The sequence below is a fragment of the Bubalus bubalis genome, chromosome 7 (assembly GCF_019923935.1).
Source record: "Bubalus bubalis isolate 160015118507 breed Murrah chromosome 7, NDDB_SH_1, whole genome shotgun sequence".
Classification (NCBI taxonomy): Eukaryota; Metazoa; Chordata; class Mammalia; order Artiodactyla; family Bovidae; genus Bubalus; species Bubalus bubalis.
The window spans coordinates 49,637,228-49,660,744 of NC_059163.1; the positions used below are offsets into that span (position 1 = coordinate 49,637,228).

At 44.4% G+C, this 23,517-nt stretch overlaps 1 protein-coding gene and 1 long non-coding RNA gene across 4 annotated transcripts in view; one reads left to right on the forward strand and one right to left on the reverse strand.

Annotated features, from left to right (window-relative positions):
- The window catches only part of DCUN1D4 (defective in cullin neddylation 1 domain containing 4), an 82,764-nt gene extending 59,757 nt beyond the window's left edge, over positions 1-23,007 (reverse strand). The window contains exons 1-2 of one of the 3 annotated variants that reach the window (XM_044945878.2): positions 22,919-23,007; positions 22,668-22,728 (exon numbers count right to left, since the gene is read on the reverse strand). In XM_044945878.2, the coding sequence (XP_044801813.2) occupies positions 22,668-22,728; positions 22,919-22,924 (67 nt within the window). In that variant the 5' untranslated portion in view covers positions 22,925-23,007. Of the gene's footprint in view, positions 1-11,470; positions 11,619-11,939; positions 12,092-22,667; positions 22,729-22,918 lie in introns of those variants that run through there. The other 2 variants (XM_025290053.2, XM_025290054.2) reach the window with 2 other exon arrangements.
- LOC123334425 lies at positions 12,205-14,028 on the forward strand. Its single transcript, XR_006552252.2, has 2 exons — positions 12,205-12,701; positions 12,782-14,028. It is a non-coding gene; the product is annotated as an uncharacterized LOC123334425 (long non-coding RNA).
- Positions 23,008-23,517: the final 510 nt, after the last annotated feature.

Sequence of the window (23,517 nt, forward strand, 5' to 3'; positions counted from 1 at the left end):
CTTTAAAACTCTCACGGCAATAGCCAGCTGTCTGGACTTGAATGTTCAACACTCCTCCTCAAGCTTCCTGTTTAATTAAGAACAAATAATCTGTGGTCTAATTTTGGGAATGGAATCTGTAGAAAGAGATCTTAAAGGGGAAAAAGACTTAAACTCCTCAACTACCGAAAAAGATAAGAAATCAGTTCAAAGATGTTATACAAAAACAACATTAGTAGCTCTATAAGTTTTCTGGCTTTTCGGCAATGATGTTAGGTATCTCCTATATTCAAAAAGTATATGCTTAAAAGGTACTTAATACAAATGTCTGCTTAAAATAAAATCTTTAAGACTAAAAATGACTATTTCATTAGTGACAAGGAAAAGTATGGAAATACTCTTCTTTGACATAATCAGTTGCCCAGCTAGAATGCATTTTTAAATAAATGACTAGTTTCATTGTGAAATGGCAATAATGAAAGAAGAGGAGTGGGAAAGAAGGAATTCATCCCAGACCCTGTTGGGATCCATTTCAAGAAGAAAAGAACCAAATGCAAAACAAAGATAATCATAACAGGCTCTGCCATCAGCATTCATAAGCCAATGACAAAACACAGAATTCCAGTATACCTGCCAGGTTACCAAAGGATGAAATGAAATGCACAAATAAAATAGTATTATTTCAGAGTATTCTTGCCTGGAAAATCCCACGGACAGAGGAGCATGGCGGGCCACAGTCCATTGGGTCCCAAAGAGTCGGACGCGACTAAGCACACACATTGTTTCACAGGCAGTCGCAGGCACCTCAACACCAGTGTCAGAATGCCTGAGTCAGCATCTCAACTCACCACTTACCAGCTGTGTGACCTTCAGAAGATCACATTCTGTACCTCAGCTTCCTCACCTGTAAAATGGGGATAATAGTACATTCGTATTCCTACTTTCAAGGGCTGGAGTGAGGATTAAATGAATGAATGCAGGCAAGGCAACTGGAACAGCCTATGATTAATCACTGTGTATAAGCATGTTGTCAGTCCCTCTCCTCCCCTGCCCCCAACCCCGCTTTCTTCCTCCTTTCTCCCTGCATCCCACATCTTCTGATTTGTCTCTTACCACTCACCTCCTTTCCACTCCCTGGAGCCTCTTTCTAGCCCTCTCCATGTGGCTCCTGCCCACCCTTCCACCTGATTCCCCTTAGCTCTGGCTTACCCAACTCTTTGCTACTGCCAGGCTGCTCCCTCTACTTGGAAAGCACCCTTCCACCTCACCCCCGGAGGCACACACCCATCTTTTCCTTCACATAATAGAAGTTCAAAAGCTAAGCTTACACAATAATAGGTAACCCTTCCCTGAAGGACTTCCCTGGTGACTCAGATGGTAAAACAATCTGCCTGCAATCCAAGTGACCAGGGTTCAGTTCCTGGGTCTGGAAGATCCCCTGGAGAAGGGAATGGCAACCCACTCCAATAATCTTGCCTGGAGAACTCTATGGACACAGGACCCTGGTAGGCTACACAGTCCACAGGGTCACAGAGACTCGGACACGACTGATCGACTAACACGTCACTTCACTTCCCTGAAGTCTAATTTGAATGACTACCTATTTGTTTCCAAGCATGCTGGGCATCCATCTAACCTTCCCTGTCCCATATTTCAACTGTCCAGGACTTCTCTGCCTCGACCACTAAGCACTGGAAGGAAGCTCCTTAGACACAAGGGCCAGGCTCAGCTGTCTCTGTCACAGCAGCACCTGGCTACAGGAAAAACCTCAAAGGTTTGGTGAGTGACCAAGTGAGGCAATGCCTCATTTGCCTGTTTTCTTTCTTATGGCCTCTTTTCCTCTCCACGGTATCCTTTCATTTATTTATTTGGCTGCTTTGGGTCTTAGCTGAGTCACACAGGATCTTGAATTGTGGCATGTCAGCTCTTGTTCCCTGATCAGGGATAGAACCTGGGCCCCCTGCACTGGGAAAGCAGAGTCTTAGCCACTGGACCACTAGGGAAGTCCCTCAAGGGCCTCTTTTTAAAGCCTAATAAGAAAACTGTCATTACACAGTAATCATGAGCAACAAAAACAGAAACGTGCCAAGCATTTCTCTAAACATTTTGTGTTCTAATTTAATTCTCAGGATCACTCCTGATCTTGCCTCCTACTCTTCCTCTCTGCCCAACCCCCAGCTCCACTCCAAGCACACTGCCTGTTTGCCATTCCTCAAACACAGGTCTGCTCCCCTCCTGGGAGTCTCTGAATTTGCATTCCCTCTCCCTAGAATGTCCCCTTCACCTCCTTCAGGCCTTCCCTGCCCAAGCCATGTAAACTACAACATCCTCTGCTCTCGTTCCCCTGCCCTGCACGCAAGTGGCAGGGGTGTGCTCCCCTTTCCTGCCTGGTTCTTCTCTAATGAACTGCTCACCATGGAACACACTTTTCCATGCTGGAATGAAAACTTCATGACAGATGAAGAATGGGGCCTAGTACACAGCAGGTGTTCAATAAACACCACTGACTGAACAACTCCATACCCCACAGTAGGTGGCTTTATGCATGAGGAACCTGAAGCTTACACAGAGTAGCTGAGTAATTTATTCACAGTCACACAGCTAACAGGGACAGAACCCAGATATTCTGACTCTAGGGCCCACACGTAACTACTATGCTTCCCTGCCTCCCAACCTGACACAGAAAACAAATCATCTCATCCAAGGAACTAATCCTAGAACTATATGCCTTTGGTCCACAGAAAAGCCATCCACCAGAAAAATCTTTCAAGGGAACAAGTCAACTATTTCAAGTCAATTCTACGTGTAAAGTATTAATTGTCAGATTTATAATTTATGCAGCACTGTTAGTTTTCCTTTGGATTTAACAGTTCAGTAAGAAGAGATTATTATATCTTTTTACACTGTAATATCCTCACAAACAGCAAAATGACAAATCATCAAATAACATGGAGGAGGCCTAAGCTGATATATATTAAAAGCCAAAAATTGTGGTGGAAAGTACAGAAGTACAGACTGCAAGGGAATACAAGGGTGTTTTGAGGGGTAACGAAAACATTCTATATCTTAATTATTGTGGTGGTTACACACACACACATATTTATCAAACGGGTACAATTTATAGAATTAATTACATTCAATAGTGTAACTAAAGTGTAAAGTCTTTAGTGTAAAGTCAACTAAAAAGCAATTAGGACTATTAGATATGATTTTTGGCTAAACAAAATAAATATTCTACCAGTATTATTTCCATACCTAATACTCTCCACAATTTGGGGGTGGGGGAGAGGACACAGATGTGATTAAGAGAAGACAGCAGTAAAGAGCTCTACACAGTGAGATGAGTGGGGTGACGGCATGCCTCAGAGTCCTGCGTGACCGCTGACAAAGGCAGCTCCTACCACAGGCCCTGCCTCAGTGCCTCTTCAGCCTTTTGGGTCGCCTCAAGTCAGGGCTCTTGGACTCTGAACAGAGTCCAGGCAGGGTGGAAAGGCAGATCACTGCTCTTCTCCACATCGGCCTCTGCCATGTATCGACCAGTGATAGGTCTGGATGTTGAATTTGTCAGAATTCTTAGTTGCAAGCATCACAAACCAACTAGCTAACTTAAACAGAACAGCAATTTTTCTTTTCTAAGGTTATTAGATAGTTCCCACAATCTCCAGGAAAACCAGAGGACCAATCACACCAGCTGTACAACCAAAACATCTAAGGGCAGAGTGCATCACTGACATAACCTGGACCTGCCTTCAGTTTCAGAATCACACTCTGGTGTAGGTGTGTCTGGGCAGCTCTGCTTTGACAGTGAGAATTCCCCAATCAGAGGAAGAACTAGGGCCCCAGAGACTGGCAAAGGCCATCACAGATATAAAGGGATGACACACCATCTTTGCAAATACTACTGACATAGACAGCAAGTAATGAAAGGTTTTCAAAAAATATTCACAAGGAAAACAATCCTCAAAGATGGAACTAAAATGAATCATACTCAGAGGTAATGTGATTCGGGGAGGGTGGGGGTCTTTCAACGCATTATTTAATGTTTTATGGTGGCTCAGTTGATAAAGAATTTGCCTGTGATGCAGGAGACACAAGTTCAATCCCTGGGTTGGGAAGATACCCTGGAGAAGGAAATGGCAACTCACACCAGTATTCGTGCCTGGAAAATCCCATGGACAGAGGAGCCTGGTGGGCCACAGTCCATGGGGGTCGCAAAGAGTTGGACACGACTTAGCGGGTAAACCACCACCACCACCAGTATGTTAATTAATAGTTTCAAAAACTACAAAGCCTACCTTCCTAGATTGAAAATAACTCATTAACAGCATCTTCGGATTAAAACAAAAACAATTCAAATCTAAAACAGCAAATACTTTGTCTACCAGAATACTGGACATGATAGAGAAAAGATCCTTAGATCTGAACAGTCATACAACAATTGTTAAAATATATGATTCTATTTAAAATGCACTTCAGCATTTTTTTCTATTTGAAACATAAGCCAAAAATTGCAGCCTCTTTTATAGCCACCAATATAATAGCCTCTCTTATAGCCACCAAGGGTCCATCTAATCAAAGCTACGGTTTTCCCAGTAGTCATGTACGGATGTGAAAGTTGGACTGTAAAGAAAGCTGAGTGCTGAAGAAATGATGCTTTTGAACTGCGGTGTTGCAGAAGACTCTTGAGGGTCCCTTGGACTGCAAGGAGATCCAACCAGTCAATCCTAAAGGAAACCGGTCCTGAATATTCATTGGAAAGACTGATGCTGAAGGTGAAACTCCAATACTTTGCCCGCCTGATGAGAAGAACTGACTCACTGGAAAAGACCCTGATGCTGGGAAAGACTGAAGGCAGGAGGAGACGGGGATGACAGAGGATGAGATGTTTGGATGACATCACCGACTTGATGGACAGGAGTTTGAGTTGATGATAGACAGGGAAGCCTGGCGTGCTGCAGTCCATGGGTTCGCAAAGAGTTGGACACGAATGAGCGACTGAACTGAACTGATAGCCACCACTATTTTTTTAGTATTTTTTTTGTTTGTTTTGTTTTTATTTTTTGTGGCTGCACAGCATGCAGGATCTTAGTTTCCCAATCAGGGATCAAACTTGTGCTCCCTGCAGTAGAAGTGTGGTGTTTTAACCGCTGAACCACCAGGGAATTCCCAGCCACTGCTGCTGCTGCTAAGTTGCTTCAGTCGTGTCCAACTCTGTGCGACCCCATAGATGGCAGCACACCAGGCTCCCCCGTCCCTGGGATTCTCCAGGCAAGAACACTGGAGTGGGTTGCCATTTCCTTCTCCAATGCATGAAAGTGAAAAGTGAACGTGAAGTCACTCAGTCGTTCCCGACTCTTAGCGACCCCATGGACTGCAGCCTACCAGGCTCCTCTGTCCATGGATTTTCCAGGCAAGAGTACTGGACTGGGGTGCCATTGCCTTCTCCAATTCCCAGCCACAAATATCTTTAAATGTATGTTCTGCTTAAAAGAGTAATTCTCAAGAGGTACTTCTGCTAACCTGAATCTCAGAATAAAAAAAAGAATATGCTATGAAAGGCTACTAACTATAATTTAAGCTGGTCACCTAAACAGAGATGTCAGTATTAATGTCAGAGGCTCAGAAAACTCACCTCCAACTAACACAATTTACTTTCTAAATAAAGAAAGACTTTGGTGAGCTTAATGTATTTTTAACATTAAAAAAAAAAAGAAGAAAAAAAAACCCTTAGGACCAGACTCTGTTCATAAAACAAAATAGGAAGGGAGACAGACACTTCCAGGCCCTTTACCATCAGACCTGCCAAGCCCTGCCCAAGCCTTCCCCACCGCGGCCTATTTCACATCAGGTCAGAAGTGGACACACATACTGTTACATGCACACTCTTGTCCCTCAGCACATCATCAGCACACTACTCCCTTCTGGAGAACTTCTCCATGCCACAGACATTCTTCAAAACTGATATCTGCATGTATTTAAAAATACATATTATTTAAATTGGTTTGCATAGGACAACTCTGTCCAAAAAAAGGGCAGAGAATGAATAAGTGAAAATTTGTATTCCTGGAAGAAAAACCTAAAGATAACAAAAGACATCTCAGAAGCAGAATTGCAGGAGGAAGCATTAAAATCTTTCAGATAATTCACTAACTGCTCAAGAGTTGACCATCTAAGTTCAGTTCATTACATATTTGAGGTCCTAAGCAATGCAATGCACTGGACCACAGCATGGATACTAAGGCAGAGTCCCAGATCTCAAGAGAGAGTTATCGTCTAACTGGAAAAGGGACAAGTAAGTAAACACACAGCTACTGTTAATAAGATAAAACTGAGAATAAAAGTCAACAGTCCTTGGAGATTCAGTGGAGGGAAGGAGTCTGCTAGAGTGGGAACAAGGAACAATTAAGAGAAGCGGCACTGAGGGCCGAGGGAGGGGAAGGGTTCAGGGGAAAGAAATCAAGCTTAAAATATAGAACCAGTTCTACCCCAGCTTCTGAGACATCTGTAAGCAACTGGGAGCTTTGAGGTTTTGGGGTAGAGGGGTCATAAGGACAAAGATATTCAACTGATGATGAAGAGGATAAATAGGAGGCTGAGCCTGGCAAAAATATTACTTGCTGGTTATTATAAGAAAGGATGGCTCAGGCCTAGGGTGATGGCAATCGGTATGGAACAGAGAGGACAGGCATAGGAAGAGATGCAAGCTTGCACTTGCTACCAACCAAGAAAAGAGAGGATAAGCAATGTCTAAGCTTCCAGCCTGGGTTATTAAATGAACTGCAGTTTCATTCACCAAATGAAAAAAGTGAACTGGTCTTGTTTTCATCTTTATTTTGGCCACTAAGAAGCTCAGAGCCAAAATACATGGCCCATTTCTAACATACAGCAAGCATTTATGTGTAGCTTGTAAATCTGTATTTTCTTTCTCTTGACAGAATTTTATTTATATTTATTAAGTCGCCTCTAATTATTTTAGAATTTGCCAGAAAATAAATCAACAGATAAAAATGATTGAGACCAAGTCAAAGACAGTTGGACACAGTAGCTGATTCAGGGATATAACTATAGGCTGCCAACTCATAGCATTCTCCTCACCCTTCTTCGGCCCTAGGGAAGTCTGGAATCCACAACAGAAGCTAAAAATGCCAGACTTTCACCTTCTCCACCTCCCTTACAACTAGTAGTGGCATGACGCCAATTCTACCCAATGAAACTAAAGGGAAAGTCTCCAAGGTGACCTTCCAGAAAAGATTCCTCTCTGCAAGGGAGGGAACTGTAAGGAAATATGCTGCTTTCACCCTATTCTTACATAGGTATGATGTCTGGTGCTACAGCAACCACATTGCGAACATGAGGCAATGAGCCTACAGCTCCTGATAAACCAAAATGCTAAAAATAAAGGAAAAAAGTATACAAAGAGCCTCGATTCTTAAAAGACATACTGAGACTCTATACCAGCCTTAGAACCATCCATCTCTAAACTTCTTGCTACTGAACAAAAATAAGCTCTATTACTTAAGCCACTTTTGATGGAGTATTTATTTGCCAGAGGCATCCTAAATCATACAACAAAAGTTACCAGGAGGTCAGTTTCTGAAACTATGATTTTTTTACACTGCTGACTCCACAAGACTATTACTATTGAGATGAGAGCAATGCAAACATATATGATAGGAAAAAAGTAATAAGTAAGAGCTTCTGGGAGCAGTTAAAGAGAAATGGATATAACGTTAAATAACATTTGAAAAAATGTGATCAAGTGTTAACAGGGGTACTTCTTGGGAGCAAGAAGAGAGGAAGAAAAAACAAAAGTACAGAAATTCTCAGAAGTGGAAATGTGAGCTCAGTCGTGTCCTACTCTTTGCAACCCCATGGACTGTGGCCCACCAGGCTCCTCTGTCCATGGGATTTTTCTGACAAAAATACTGGAGAGGGTTACCATTTTCTCTTCCAAGGGAGAAAACGAGGGGGTCTTTCTTTTCTGGCAATGTTACTGGTAAAACAACCTATAGTGGGTAAAAATTTTCCCACTATAGATCTTTCTCTACTTATGATGGGGTTATGCCCTGAGTAAACCCACTATCTAACTGAGAATATCCTATGTCGAAAATACATTTAATAAACCTAACCTACAGGTAACAGCTTAGCCTAGCCCATCCTAAACATGCTCAGAACTCTTATGTTAACACACAGCTGGGCAAAATTATCTCGCTTCAAGCCTATTTTATAACAAAATATTGACTATCTCAGGTAATTTTTTTTTTTTTTGGCCATGCTATGTGGCATGCGCGATCTTAGTCCCCCCACCAGGGATAGGATCAGTGCTCTCAGCATTGGGAGCGCAGTCTTAACTGCCGGACCGCCAGGGAAGTCCCCTCTGGTAATTTACTGAAACTGTACTGAAAGTGAAAAACAGGATTGTTGTCTGGGTACAAAACGGTTGTAACTGTACTGGTTGTTTACCCTCCTGATTACGTGTCAGACTGGGAGTTGCCGAGGCCGCCGCTCAAGCGTCAGGAGAATATAATACCATACATCACTAACCTGAGAAAAGATCAAAATCCAAAATTCAAGGTACAGTTTTTATCAAATGCAGATTGATTGAGCACCACTGTAAAGTCAAACCATTCTTAAGTTGGAACCATCTGCTTGAAACAGTCGCAAAAGTTCTGGGAAAAGTTTAAGAAACATCTGTTTAAATGCATAACTAAGCTCAAAAGAAAATAAAACCTCCCCAAAGGCCAAAAATCAAAGAGGAACCTAAAAACCATAGCAGAAAGTGCTACGATAATAACGTATAGGAACCTGGGGTTTGAGTGTTGGGGAAGAGAGAGCGTCATGTGTATCTATAGGGCACCTGCCCTTTGGGATGAAATTGAAAAAAGAGAAAAGGGAACAAAATGACTGGCCTAATATTTTCTTTAAAAACACCACCTTAAAGACAGTTACAGCTCTGGTTTTCAACCTCATATACTTCACCCTTTACAAGAGCAAATTTCATGACACATGCACATTAAAAAAAAAAAAGGGAAAACATAACCAGGTTAAATATTTACATATCACAAAGGAGTTCCTGGATATGTCACCATAAGCTTAAGTAAAATATAAAACAGATATAAATCTTTTCCTGATAAAATCACACACTGCCCAATTTTTCAGCCATTATGAAATGAACCATATGAGTTCACTGAGTCAAGCACTCAAGTTCAATATATTTGTAACCATACTAGATACTTTCCAAATCTTTGGACTTCTTGGTAAAATTTTTATCATCGGGGTCATCACAATAATCTTCTAGTGACCATGCTACCAATGGTTTCATAATACTTTATACATCACATTAAAAAACTCCGTCATTTCTGAGCTAACCTGAAAGCCCTCCACATTACACGTTTTGGAGTCGTCATTGCATATAAATGGTAAAGGGAACTGGCAAAGGATGTGATGTCTGCAGTCTACAGGCTGAAAGGATGGTTTCTAATACTAAAGAAAAACACATGAAAACCTAAGGTTCTCTCCACCGAGTTTACCTTCCTCTAGTCTCATTTGCTTTCCATGCTTCTTTGAAAACCGAAGACATCAAATATTCCCTTTGCTCATCTTGACATTTTCACGCTGGCTTTTAAATAAATGAGATCATTTTCACCGCAATTCCATTAAGTCACCTCCAGCTCTCAATTGTTGGCACAGTGGTAAAGAATACGCCTGCCATTGCAGGAGACGCAAGAGACCTAAGTTCGATCCCTGGGTCAGGAAGATCCTCTGGAGTATAAGTGGCAACCCACTCTAGTATTCTTGCCTGGGAAATCCCATGGACAGAGAGCCTGGCGGATTATAGTCTACAGGATCACAAATCAGTCAGACAGGACTGAAGAGACTAAGCACGCACACGTACATGCACACACACTAAATTCAAGACCATCTTTTCCCCAAAAGTCCCCTTATCCTTTGGCAATCCAAACGGCCCAAGAACTGCAAACACAATTTATACTATCTTCACAACATTTTTACGCGTCTCCACCGCATTCTTAGATTTAACTAAGATGGAACCTTTTAACCTGGTGTTTAGACACACAGGAAGTCACAAATACACACTATTCTAAACACTGCTTTAAACTGCGTCGCATCTTCAATGTTTTTCCACAACCTATGTACTAAATGGTTCAAGACGAAGCATTTATTCTACAAGTAAGGGTACCAAATGCAAGTGGGAAATATTCAACTTGGAGATAAAGAACCCAAGTGTGAAACGGCTGCGCTTGGCTTGGTTCTCGCCCACCCGCTGACACGGGGAGAAGGTCCCAGGGGACAGACACGCCTCCCTGGAGTGCGCTAGGGTCCTCCGGGAATAAAGCACGAGTTAGCGGAGCTGGGAGGCTCCGAGGGGCGCGCTGCATTCTGGGACTCGTTTCCACAGTTACCCACGTGCACCCAACCCAACCGCGGTCCGGACTACAAGTCCCAGAATTCCGCGGGACCGCCTTTCCCCTTCACACCCGGCGACTGGTGCCAGACCCTAAAGGAAACCCCTAAAGCGCCCTCTCCGCAAGGCTGGAAGAGGTCGCGCCCCGCGGGCGCTACGCTGGGTTTGTGGTCCGGCCCTCCCGGCAGGGAAGCGGATCCCGAAGCACCAGCCTCCACACCTGACGATCAGAAATTAGACAACTGCGTCACAGACTGCCAAATCCTCGGACCGTCAGGGACCCCCCGCCCCCGCCACCGCCCCGCCCCTAGACTCCAGGGCCCGACCCCTCCGGCACCCACAGCGGAAAACCCGCAGCCTGCTTCCCTGCCCCGCCTCCCAGTCCCGCAGCCATAGCCCGCGCCAGCGTTGACCTCGCTTCCCGCCGATCAGGGGTAACCGCGGCAAGCGCCAACCTCAGGGCACCTCCCCCGCCCCCTCCACCCCAGCCCCGCCCCCTCTTATACCCCGAAGCTCAAGGCTCCCCTTCAAGGGACCCAGCCTTAATCCAGGGAAGGATACATCTCCCCAAAACACATAGTCCGACACCTTACCCCCCACCACCCCGAGCCCCGCGCGGACAGAACAAGACAGTGTTCCCCCTGCCCCGGCCCCTCCCAACCTCTCTTCGCTCACAACTAGCTCTTTACCCCCACAGCACCTCCTCTACCCCTGCCCCCATCCTGTCACCCCAAACCACCTTCTGCCTCTCCTCTCATTCCTAATTTCCTTATGTTCCCAACACCTGCTCCATCCTATTACCCCAACGTCGGCCCCCTCTCACCACTCCCAGTTCTATCCCTCCACGCTTCCTATGGCCCTCCTGCTCGCCGGACTCCCCAACTATCCCATCACACCCCAATCCCTCCCACCATCTCGCTTTCCCATTACATCAGCCCTCATCTCCTTGCCTGCCCTCCTGCCCCGCACGGCCGCTGCCCCCAATCCTCCACCCCATTGTTCCCCCCCACCCCCGCCATCCAGCCCTTCTTCCCATTGTCCCCGCCCCCGCGCTCCCCTAGCACTCACCCGCCTTTCTCACGGAGCCGCCCGCACCGCTCAGCCCCTAGGAAATCCTCACCCCTGCGCCCCGCTCGCTTGCTCGCTCCCTCTCTCCCTCCCCCCGTCGGTGCCAACCCCCAACCCCGCTCGCTAGCGCCCGCCGCCGCCTCCACCTCCATTCACCCGGGACACTCTGGTCCCGGCCCTTCATCGCACGTCCCGCCCCCCCTTCCCCCAACACTGAAATGGAGCCAGTCCCCACCCCCCTCACCTCCGCCCTCCCCCGGCAGGCCGGCCCCTTCCCCCCACGCCCGCCCCCGCCCCGCGCCGCCCGCAGCGTCACCGCCCGCCCCGGCCCCGGGAGGGGAAGGGGTGGCTCCCGGGCAGGGGATCCCGGCGCGTTTCGGGACAGGAGGCGCGGGGCGGGGACTGCGGGAGATGAGCGGAGAGTGTTGGCAGCCGCCCGCTCCCAGCCGGCTGGTTCTCTGTTACTCACTGACAGCGGCGGCATCCGAGTGCATTTTCGGGCAGCTCACACCGCTCTCGCCGCCCAAGCTCCCGCGCTCGCCTCGCGGTCCCCCCACCGGCTCGCCGCACCTCGGCTGGGAGCTGAGGACCCGCCGCCGGGCACTCTCGGCCCGCCCACCCCGCCTCCTCCATTGGCTGAACTTCGGCTGAGGGGCCGCCCACCCGCGTCTCTCATTTGACAAAAAGAGTGCGGAGAGAGCTGGTCTGGAGCTGGCAAAGAGGCCCCGCCCCCTGAAGTCCAATATGATTGGCCCCGGAGGCTCGTCCCCGTACCGCCCCTGGCGGGGGCCATGCTCCCGAATAGCAGGTTGGACCTGGCCGCTGTCACTCAGCCCCGGGGGTCCAAAAGCGCGTGTAGGGGCGAGGCTGGGGAATTGGTCCACCTTGACCCTGGAGCCCCGCCTTCTGGTGGGCGGGACTGGTGGAGCTGTAGACCAACCAAGAAAGATAGGTCGGCGTCTGAAACAAAGCAAGCGAAGTGTTTCCCAAAGAACTGAGAAGGGGAAGAGCTGTTGGTGCGGCTTGTTCCCGCTGCACTGAGTAGGGGAACTAGCTCTTCTCCGCTGACTCGACGAGTCGGAGTCTCCTGCTTGTCTCTCACGCCTCCGAGCGGCTCTCTGCGGGAGCCCAGTCCGCGACGAAGTTGGACTGTGACTTCGCTTGCTGGCTGTTTCCTGCAGCTATAGACTGGTAAAGAATCGCCGCGTCTTTATTTCCAGCAAACCCTCTGGTGAGGAACAAATTCTTTCTTGCACAACAAGTCACAACAATCCATTCTGTCCTCATTTTCGAAATGCGCTTCTTTTCCAGCAACAACACATTTCCTCCTCCTTCGTCACAAACGAGCTGTTCTAAAGGCTTCGACTGCTCCATGGTCGGTGATACACATTTGTGTGCCCGCAGACCACATGCAGAAAACCAGCGGCCACTCTCTGAGCTTCGGGCTCAGGCTGGCACCTGAGCAAGTCCAGGGCTCAGGTCACCAGCCCTCGAAGGACAGTAAGCGTCAGCTAAGCGAACCTAAGTCAATGACGGCAAGAAGCGGTCCGAAAAACTGTTGTTTGGCTGTTATTTGGCAGAGGAAAGAGTTAGTTTAGATGACTTCTTCTGACCCTTGAGCTTCCTCAGTCAAGAATTCTCACCATTTTCCAGAGTTCCGACGAGTTTTTCGCAAGGCTTTCAAACCAACTCATCACACTCACCATATTATTGTAGCGGAATAATATTTTGAGATATTAGTGGAGGACCGCCTCTCCTATCCCAGCCACAGCACACAAACACCACTTCCCTGTGTGCAGAAGCCTTGCCCCATCCTGCAGCTAGGCCATTCCACCCTCCCGCCTTAGAGAATGGATGACACTAAAAACAGCTGGTAACTAATGAGTCGTTTTGGTTTTAGACTTAAACAGCCAAAGCTTTATGAGTTTCAGGGTTCCGAAATTTATGTTTCAAATCAGGGCATAAATATTAAGGCCAAAAACAGCCTATTTGAAAGAACAAGATGAAACCAATTCCTCCGTCCCACATCACTCCCCTTGTAATATACTCCATCTTTGTTAATCCCTAATGCCTCATTTTGTATCTATCATGCTTCTATCTTTCAAATACTTATGAATCACTCCATCTAATAATAGATTCTCAGAATTGAACCTGAATTTATCCACTTCAGGTTCAATTCAGACAAGACAAGAATCTCATCTCTTCATTGGTGACCTTTAACCTAACAGAGCATCAGCTGGGCCCTGCAGAGATGGATAGGTACCTCTGGACTCTGAAATGAGGCATCCTTTTGGGGCAGATCTAATTGTACGAACGTCTGTCCTTACTTAGCCTGAGCAGAGAAACTGCTCCTGCATTCTTTATACCATTTGTGTTTTCAACTTACTCTACACATCTAAGAAGTACTTATAGTTCATCCAAGTTTATAATATTTTGAATATGTGATATTTGTGTGGCTTTTTACTGCTTATCATGGTACTTCAAGGGCTGAGACACATGTTTTTTTGCACAAAAATGGACTTGTTACTTGACACCTCTAAATTAAAATCAGACCAAAATTAATTTGTTGTAGTCATTTGCTATATCGATTTATTTGCAGCCAACTATATAATAATGTATTGATATATTAATATTAATCTACATGAGGCACCTGCCAGCTGCTTTGCCCCAACACCCAACATTGTCCTCTGGCACATAAAAATGTACAGAATATACAGCCTTTGTTGTATTCCAGCATCACTTTCAGTCGGGTCCGTATGATTATTTTTAAAGAAAAAACAGATCTAGAGAGTAATTTACACAGATGTTTATAGTGAGTCAGCTGTAGCCTGAGGATTGGGGGGCAAGCTCACAGTCTGCTAAGCCTCTGGCCTACAAGTCTTATGAATAATAAAACAGATATAATGAAGTGACAGCATAGTGAAAGTGTTAGTTGTTGAGTCGTGTCCTAATCTTTGCGACCCCAGGGACTGTAGCCTGCTGGACTCCTCTGTCTGTGGGATTCTCCAGGCAAGAATACTGGAGTAGGTAGCCATTCCCTTCTCCAGGGGATCCTCCCAGCCCAGGGATCGAACCCAGGTCTTGATCGTTGCAAGCGGACTCTTTGCTATCTGAGCCACCAGGGAAGCTCAAGTGACTGCATACTATTCTGTATATATTACCCTGTCATTTTAACAATCCCCAGGATTATAAACCTTTAAGGGTAGAAAGCTTGTGTTTTTTTTGTTTGTTTGTTTATTTTATTTTTTTTTATTTTATTTTTAAACTTTACATAATTGTATTAGTTTTGCCAAATATCAAAATGAATCCACCACAGGTATACATGTGTTCCCCATCCCGAACCCTCCTCCCTCCTCCCTCCCCATACCCTCCCTCTGGGTCATCCCAGTGCACCAGCCCCAAGCATCCAGTATCGTGCATCGAACCTGGACTGGCAACTCGTTTCATACATGATATTTTACATGTTTCAATGCCATTCTCCCAAATCTTCCCACCCTCTCCCTCTTGTTTTTAATCTCTATGTCCCCAGCACCAACTACAGTGCATTCAGAGTAGGCACTAATTAACTCTTCCTCAGAGTGAACTGCATGTTGACGGTAAGGTGTAATTTTAGATGCGGAAGGAACCCTGCAGATGATCAAATCCAACCTCCTCATTTAAGAATATGAGGCTTGAGGTCCAAAAGAATTAAATGTAAAGTCATTCAGCTAGTTAATAGCATTAAACTCAAGTATCCCAACTCCTAAACCAGGTCTTTTACTAAATCACACTGTCTAATATCAAATCTTCAAATTCCAAAGATGGAAAGTTAGGTCTACTTCAAATTCTATACTTCAGAATTAGAATATTGCCTTCTTTTTCATGAAGTTCCGTAAGGAATTTTTTAAATATGTAATACATTTCCACTTTTTCTCATTGGTAGCATTCCCAAATCACTCAATTCCTGTGGGGATGTTTACCGAGATAATAATGTTATTCTGTGCTTTTATATTCATGTCCTTGGAGAACCACAGTCTTGGGACTATGGTGGGTAGAGCTATTTGGGAATGTAGTCTCTGCCATTTTGCTTCACCCAATTACTGCTTTAAGGTAATATTAAAGCAAGTTACTTTTTTTCAAATGATAATTTAATTGGAATTTTTCTATTTGTTGTACAACATTAATTTTAATCAGCTTCTTTACCATCTGAGCCACCAAGGAAGCCTCCTTAATTTAAATCATTTTTTTTAATACCTTAAGCCTAGGTTGAAATTTAGTATGGAAAAGTCGAGTGAGAAAGAACAACAATGCTCTTTAATAAAATTTCAAAACTTCTCCCCAAATTCCACTATAGCATGCTTTTCTTGCATTTAGGGTTGGGGTTACAGAATGAAAAATAGCATAGTCCTCAAGACTGAAATACAGTTGGGCCTGCTCAGACAAATAAGAGCCATAGTAACTTGCCACTGATAAGTAATGGTGCCCCTGAGAAGTCAAACTCCCTATGTTGTCGTGTTCCTGTGCTGGGGGCAGGTACATGCCCTCCTACTTGAGAGATTTATTTACAAGAATATAATAATATGGATATGAATGTGATTTTCAAAAATAGTGTATGAAACCTGGCCTCTTTCTAGAGTATCTAGCCACTCCAGCTGCCTTTGTAGATATATATAATGAAATATTAGTCAGAAAGATTATTTCCAGGTTACTACAGCTTTCTTATCTATTTGATCCTTTTGATCTTATTTCAAAAGCATCTGTCTACTTCATGCTATGTCATTAATGAGGTTATTTATCCAGAGTAGCTAATGAGGTTCTGCTGAATGTAATAAATACTCTGACTGAGCACACATTCACGCTATATCAGTAAGAGAGGAAAGCCTCTTCAGCCTACTGGAATTAACCTTCTAACCACTGAGGCCTGTGTTATTGGGAACCAGTTTCAGCTCTTAATTTAATTACGTATGTCAGAGTAAGATCCATTGCTTTTCACTTATATACATAGAACAGTTTTGCAAATAGCAATTTTCCAGATGCTACTAGGATAATAAAAATGTTGGTTTCATTTTTCAAACCTGCATCATAGTCAGGTCCCAGTGATCAGGTTGTTAAAGAAAAAGCATAGAAGTAGACATTTTCCTCATTGGCACCAAAAAGGACAGCCTCTCCTCAAAACTAGGAGTAATTGACAAGCCAAAAATACAGCATCATTTGCCTTCTGTCTTACTTTACTACACTTTTCCCTTCATCAGCTTCCTTTTCCCCTGCCTCTCTTACACTGGAGGTCAGAACACTGGAGGATATTAAACACAAGCAAGCAACAGTGACTACAGATTACTTCATAAAATTGATATGCTCTGGTCATGTGGGCTTATAGTGTACATTCAAGAGCCTTCCATTTTTTCATCAGCCTCCACTAGGGCTATATCATGTCTCCCAAAAACACTTAGCAGATGGAACTTTCTGGAACCACCTCTCCATTGGACATAATTTAGCCTCCAGAGCACTTATGCCATCTTTTTTTGAAGCAGAATTTAGGCTTTCTGCAGCCAGATTGCCTGGACTAAAAATCTGTTGGTTGCTTACCTGCAAAATAGTGAAAATAGTAGAACCTACCTCATAGCAATGTTGTAAGGATTACATGAATGAGTAAATACAAGTAAGCACTTAAATGTACCTGACATAGAGTAATGTTCAGTAAACATTAGCTGCTGTGATCAGTGTGACACTCTCCAGGACTCAACACATTCTAGAATAAACTTTTCCCCCTTCATGTCCAGCTTTTCATCCCAAGCTTGTTTTTCGTCTAATCTAGTCTCTAACTCCACAGTCACTATTTTCTATTAGCTGGGCTTCCTTCTTCCCTTCTAGAGTTCACGGCGAAACATATAGTTAGTATTCAAGAACATCCTTCGCTAGGACCTAGGACATGCCACCAGTGTGAAATTAGTTTAGTTTGAACTGACATGTGAGACTTCATACAGTAGAGATAAAAAGTGAGTACGCAACATCAATGTCCACTGTTCAAATTTTTTAAAAACTTGTGTAACGAAAATTGATTGATACTGAAAGTTCAAATGGATATAGGAAATTCCTGTGGCTATAGAAAGATGGTATACCCCAAAGGAGTAAACAGATCGTCATCAGTTACAGGGGATTCTGCCTGAATAGAGACACATGTTATGTTCCATAATGAATAATTTCTCTTACTCGTACTTTGATGTACTACTGCCTTTTCCTGAGAGCCACAGGAACTGGTATAAAACAGTTTAAATCTTATGTACTAGAAGGCAGGGCTTCCCTGGTGGCTCAGACGCAAATCTGCCTGCAATGCAGGAGACCCAGGTTCGATCCCTAGGTCAGGAAGATCCCCTGGAGAAGGGAATGGCAACCCACTTCAGTATTCTTGCCTGGAGAATTACATGTGCAGAGGAGCCTGGCGGACTACTGTCCATGGGGTCGCAAAGAGTCAGACACGACTGAGCGGCATGCTAGAGGCAAAGGCAAAATGTCTTTAAGTATTGCCGTTGGGCCAGCCTGAATTAAGACTTAAACCCTACCTACCACTTAAACTCTTGAACAGTTCCTTCAACTATAAAAATGAGACTAATACCTTCAAGGGAGAAGCAAGGACTAATATATAAAAGCATTTTATAAAAGTCAGAGGAAAACACGAATGAATGAGCACCAATTATGTGATGGGATCACATATTTCCGTATGAACCTGATGCAGTCTTATGAGATGCAGTTGGCTAATTGTTATGCTTGGGACTATTTCAAGTAAAAATGAGTCTGTATTTTTGAATTCTAGAAGAGCCTGGCTTCTTTATGAAGCAGCCATCTTAGGCTTCTCTCAGAAAAGCTAAGAATTTTTCAATTACACTGAGATTTGACATCGGTGTTTCAGTTTTTAGTTTCATTTAGCACTAAATTTTTTGCCTGTCCTCAATGTAGAGACAATTTCATTTATTTTTAAAAGCTATTTCTAACCTGCAAGATTTCTTGACATGTGACAATTAGGGTAGCATTAATAAGCCTTTTTTTTAAACTAATCTTTTCTCCAGCCCAACTGTAAGATGCTTAAAACTACTCCTTTCTATTTTATCCAGAGCCTTTTATTTTATGGAAATCATACCTGTCTGGGGATTTAACAGAATATTTGAATAAAAATGTATTCATTCATTACCACAAGTTCTTCTCTGAATTGGGTGTTTTCACCTTAATCGCATTGAGCTAATCAAGCCCTAATGAGGTCACATTAAATTCAATCTCAGAAGGTATAATTTTCCAATAGAATCTAAACAATGGATGACCTTTAGAGTGACTTTCAGAAATATACCATTGCTTTAGTTACTCCAGTACGCAGGGGATAAGACAGAAGGAAAAACCATTTTACTTGGACAACGGCTGCTGTGTGTTGTGAAATTAGGCTCTTCATTTCTCCTTGCCTTTTCTAGCCCGCTTCCATGAATACAATGTCTTTTTAACATCCCTCTCAGGGCAGTACAGGAGGCCCCATCCATCTCGAGACGTCGTGGCTGCACAGCAGCCGAGCATCTCATTATGGCAAAGTGAAGCATGCCGGGAGAGTGGATGGAGCTGCAGACAGCAGTAGGAAATAGGGGAGGGAAGAGGAGGAGGGATGCTGTGGAAAAGGCATGCCCACTTCCTTGGTTCCACGTTACAGAAGTATGAACTTGCTGTTTTAGAAAGAAAAGACTATGTAGGACGTCAAAAACCTATGACTAAGCAGATTCCAGCCCCTACAACCTGGGAACACCTGTCTCAAGATACCCCACACCTCCCGACAGTCACACCTGAACCCCAGTCGGAGCTACCACAGGAGCCATGTTGGTAGGAAGAAAGCATGAATCCAAGCATTTAAGAAAAAAAAAAAAACAACTCCTATGGTTCCAAAAAAGAAACAGGAAAGAATTTTGACACACAGACAAACCACTAACGGAATTGAAAACTATGTTCTTCCAACTAATCTGAATGCTTCCATTTTAGTTTGTTCCACTGCCTTAACCAAAATAGGTTAAAGCAAATGCCCTTAACGTTTTGGGAATCACAGACTCCCTTTAAGAATCGCTGAGAATGATGACTCTCTGTCAAAGGCCTGAAACCTACCTATGTCCACCCCATCACCCCCTAAATTAAGGATTCCTAGATGAGAAATTCATTTTAGTTTACAGGTTTTTCCTTTTTAAAATCCAGGCACCTTAGGGACAGTCCGTGGGTAGCACTAATTTAGTTATTGAGAGAGGAGTTCCTCTCTGTTAGCTTTCCTTCAGGCAGGCTGACTTCTGAGCCTGCATTCAGATAAGGGGAGTGGAGGGTGAGGGGAACAATTTCAGGCGGGGAGGGGCAGCATTTTCAGGGTGCTGTGCATGTAGCAAACACGGAGTAACAGGAGCAGAGCTCTCTGGAGAGGTGCCAAAAATAAATTTCATCTCTACATATTTTGCTCACCTCCAGTTCCAAACTGGGTTGCAGTCAAAACTGCTCTTTCTGCATCACCCACATTCAGCCTCTGGGCCCTACCCTGCCCAGCGTCGCCTCGTGCCTTCTCTGTCCTTTAAGTTTCTTCCCTGCATCCCCAACCCCAGGTCCTCATCAGCTCCAGCTGGGCTCTAGGCCTCCCAGCAGCCCCGCACCTCCTCCACCCCCCACCCCACGATCTGATGGGTTTATCCTGCAAGTCCTGCCTTGCACCTCTATAACCGCTTCCATTTTATTCTCCATTCTTCCATCCTAACGATCACTTTTTCTGGCTGCCAAGCTCTATCACCACAACTTCAGCCTGTTCTAAGCCTCTATTCAAATCCCATAACTTCAACTTTGGGAAACATTTCAAGTTTCAGGAGGTAGACTGAAGGATATAAATATTGGCAAACACTTAAGTTTTGCAATATCATTCACTTGGCACCAGGTACTATTCCAGTGCTTGTGTGGATTCGTTTAACCTTCCCAACAATCCCACTTGCTCATTCATGTCTGACTCTTTGTGACCCCATGGACTGCAGTTAACCAGACTCCTCTGTCCATGGGAATTTCCAGGCATGAATACTGGAGTGGGTTGCCATGCCCTTCTCCAGGGGATCTTCCCAACCCAGGGATTGAACACATGGTTCCTGCAGCTCTTACGTTGACAGCCAGATTCTTTATCACTAGCACCACCTGGAAAGCCCAACAATCTCACTAGGCAGAAACTTCTGTTCAACTCATTTTACAGGTGAGGAGACTGAGGCATAAGTAGGTAAAGTAACTTGCCCAGAGTCATACAGTTAGTGAGTGACAGAACCAAAAGAATTACACTGACAGACTGGCTTCAGATCTATACTTTTAGTCACTACTCTATATTGCATCTCTGTAAAGCATTTTACAGGGGGTCGGTTACCCACCCAATTCCCCCTCTGCCAACACACACTTCAGGACCTCTAATGTGGAAGCTATAAGCAGTCACACTTTGCATATTTCTAGGGGTCCAGGCAATGTCCTGTGTTCTCACCGTTCATCATTAGGGGTAACATGGGACACTGTTTCCCCAGTTCTAGGGTATGAAATTTTTTTCTCTTGTTAAACAGAGCCCTGAGTGCAGCGATAGGACTGTGTGTTGGGCTGTGTGAGAGGGCCCAGAGTAGCAGTGCTGTTATAGGATCGCCAGCAAACCCAGCTCCAGACTGTGCCACTCATTCCCCTCTTGCCACATCCCCTTGGAAGCCTTCTCTCCCTCTTCCAGCCTCCCTCCCAGGTGCCAGGAGCTTGTATCGTGGTGACTGGTAGATGGCCCTCCTGGACAGACTAAATCCACTTTCAGAACAAGACCCATCCTTAGGGAGTGAAGGCATACCTCACTCTTCCCCAACAGGAACAAGATTGACCAAGACTGAGCTCAGCTTAAACAACATCCTTAAGGAGTTGCTTGAAAAATCGGAAGGGAAACAAACAGACACCAACAGGTTATTGTACTTAATGGACGTGGGAAGGGTTTAGGGCCAGTTGTGTATATAAGAGCCTCAAGCATTTTAGCGTCGTGAAAGGGAGACATTTCTTTGCTCCCTGCCTCCCTGAGCCACTCTCTCATCCCTGGAGCAAAGCTATCCCCGACCCCCAACCAGCACACATACAAAGTACAGCTGTCCCTTGAACTATTGCGGGGGGTGGGGGTGGGGGTGAGGTGGGTTGGGAGCACCAAAAGTTTGCATACAACTTTTGACTCCCCCAAAACTTATTTACTAATAGCTACTGTTGACCGAAAGCCTTACTGATAAACCGTTGACTAACATATCTGTACATTATATGTAATATATACTGTATTCTTACAATAAAGTAAACTTGAGAAAAAAAATGTTATTAAGGAAATCATAAGGATGAGAAAATATATTTACTATACTGTATCAGTACTGTAACCTTATGCTTTATGAGTCATCTGTTAGTATTGACATCAATATTGTCTAATATGATACAAAGTGCTATAAATGTTATATATTACTAACACTAGACATCAAAAAAGGAAGAGATAATGTGAAAAATAAGTTCATATTATTGGTAATGAAGAAGCAACAGTATGATTGCTTTAATGTAGCTTGTTGCTGTTGTTGTTCAGTCGCTAAGTCGTGTCCGACTTTGCGACCCCATGGACTGCAACACGCTGGGCATCCATGTCGCTCACTGCCTCCCGGAGTTTGCCCAAGTCCATGTCCATGTAGCTTGTGTAATCCATGTGATTGCTTCCCAGTACCTAACATATACACTGTGAATGAATCATTACAAAATTTTGATGGCACATAGTGTCATATTCATAATACAGTGTCGGAAACATTGCAGCGTATTTTTAAAAAACCACTTACCTGTGATGATAGGATGATATTCAGTGTCTCCAATTATGAGAGAGAGAAACATACTTTACAGTAATGTAATTCTTTGAAAGCAAAGTTATAAAACAGTAAGACAACTATTAATTTTATATTAACTATCACTCACCTTATGCCTAGCTACATAAAGAAAGGCTATCCACTTCAATACAAGTCTTGTACATGGTGTTCTACAAGTATATTTTGGTATATTTATTGAAAACCACATAAAAATGGACCTGTGTAGTTCAAACCATGCTGTTCGAGGGTCAGCTGTATACATCGACCCCACGATGATCAGCCTAATTCATACATGCAAGAGATGCTTGTACTCAGGATCTATTTTGATTATCAAAACTTACCTGTCCAGTGTCTCATTCCCTCAGATCCTTGTGGATGAATGGCTTGCTGTTCTTGGATAAGCTAATTCAGGAGAAAATACAGGTGAGTTAACATGGTATCCCTTACAAAGATATTTACTCTTTAAAAAAAAAGGAAGACTTCTGGCAAACAAATGGCTCAATACCAATCCCTAACATCCTGCCCCAGCCAGCCCCTCGCCTGAGATGCCATCCCTGCTTCCCCTGCCTGTCCCCCTAAGTGTAAAGCTCACCTCCATTAAGCCTTGCTTGACTGAGGCTGCCCACAGTCATGTCTTTTTCCACTTAACACCTGTAGCACTGGGACAGAATTTGGCAGAAGGAAACAGAACCAGAACAAAAGGGAATAGAACATTGGGCTGGATGATCTCAGAGATGAGCTCAGCTCATTCCCTCATTTCACAGGTGAGGAAACAAAGACACAAGTGACCGGCCCAGGGCAAGTCCACAGCGGTGTGGGGGCCATCAGAGTTATTTCTGTCTAGCCTTCCCCTCTTTCGCTAGCAAGGGCCTCCTCTTCTTTTGGGGAACTGCTCACTCCACCATTCACCAAACAGCTTGGAGAGGAATTGCCTGTCAGGGTGCTCCCATCACATGTCACAGTGGACATGTGATCTCAATTGGGCCAGCTAGCATCCTTCCCTGGAATTCTAAAAATCAGAAGAAGCAGCAGCCTTCTTTGTCTGTGGACTTATAAGCTGCCAGCAGGCATAGCCCCCTGCTCATTAAAAAAAAGCCAGTCCCAGAGAAATAAAGAAACACACACTCATTTGTTTGCTCATCCATTTATTCATGAAACAAACATTATTTATTAAGGACTTTCCATGTGCCA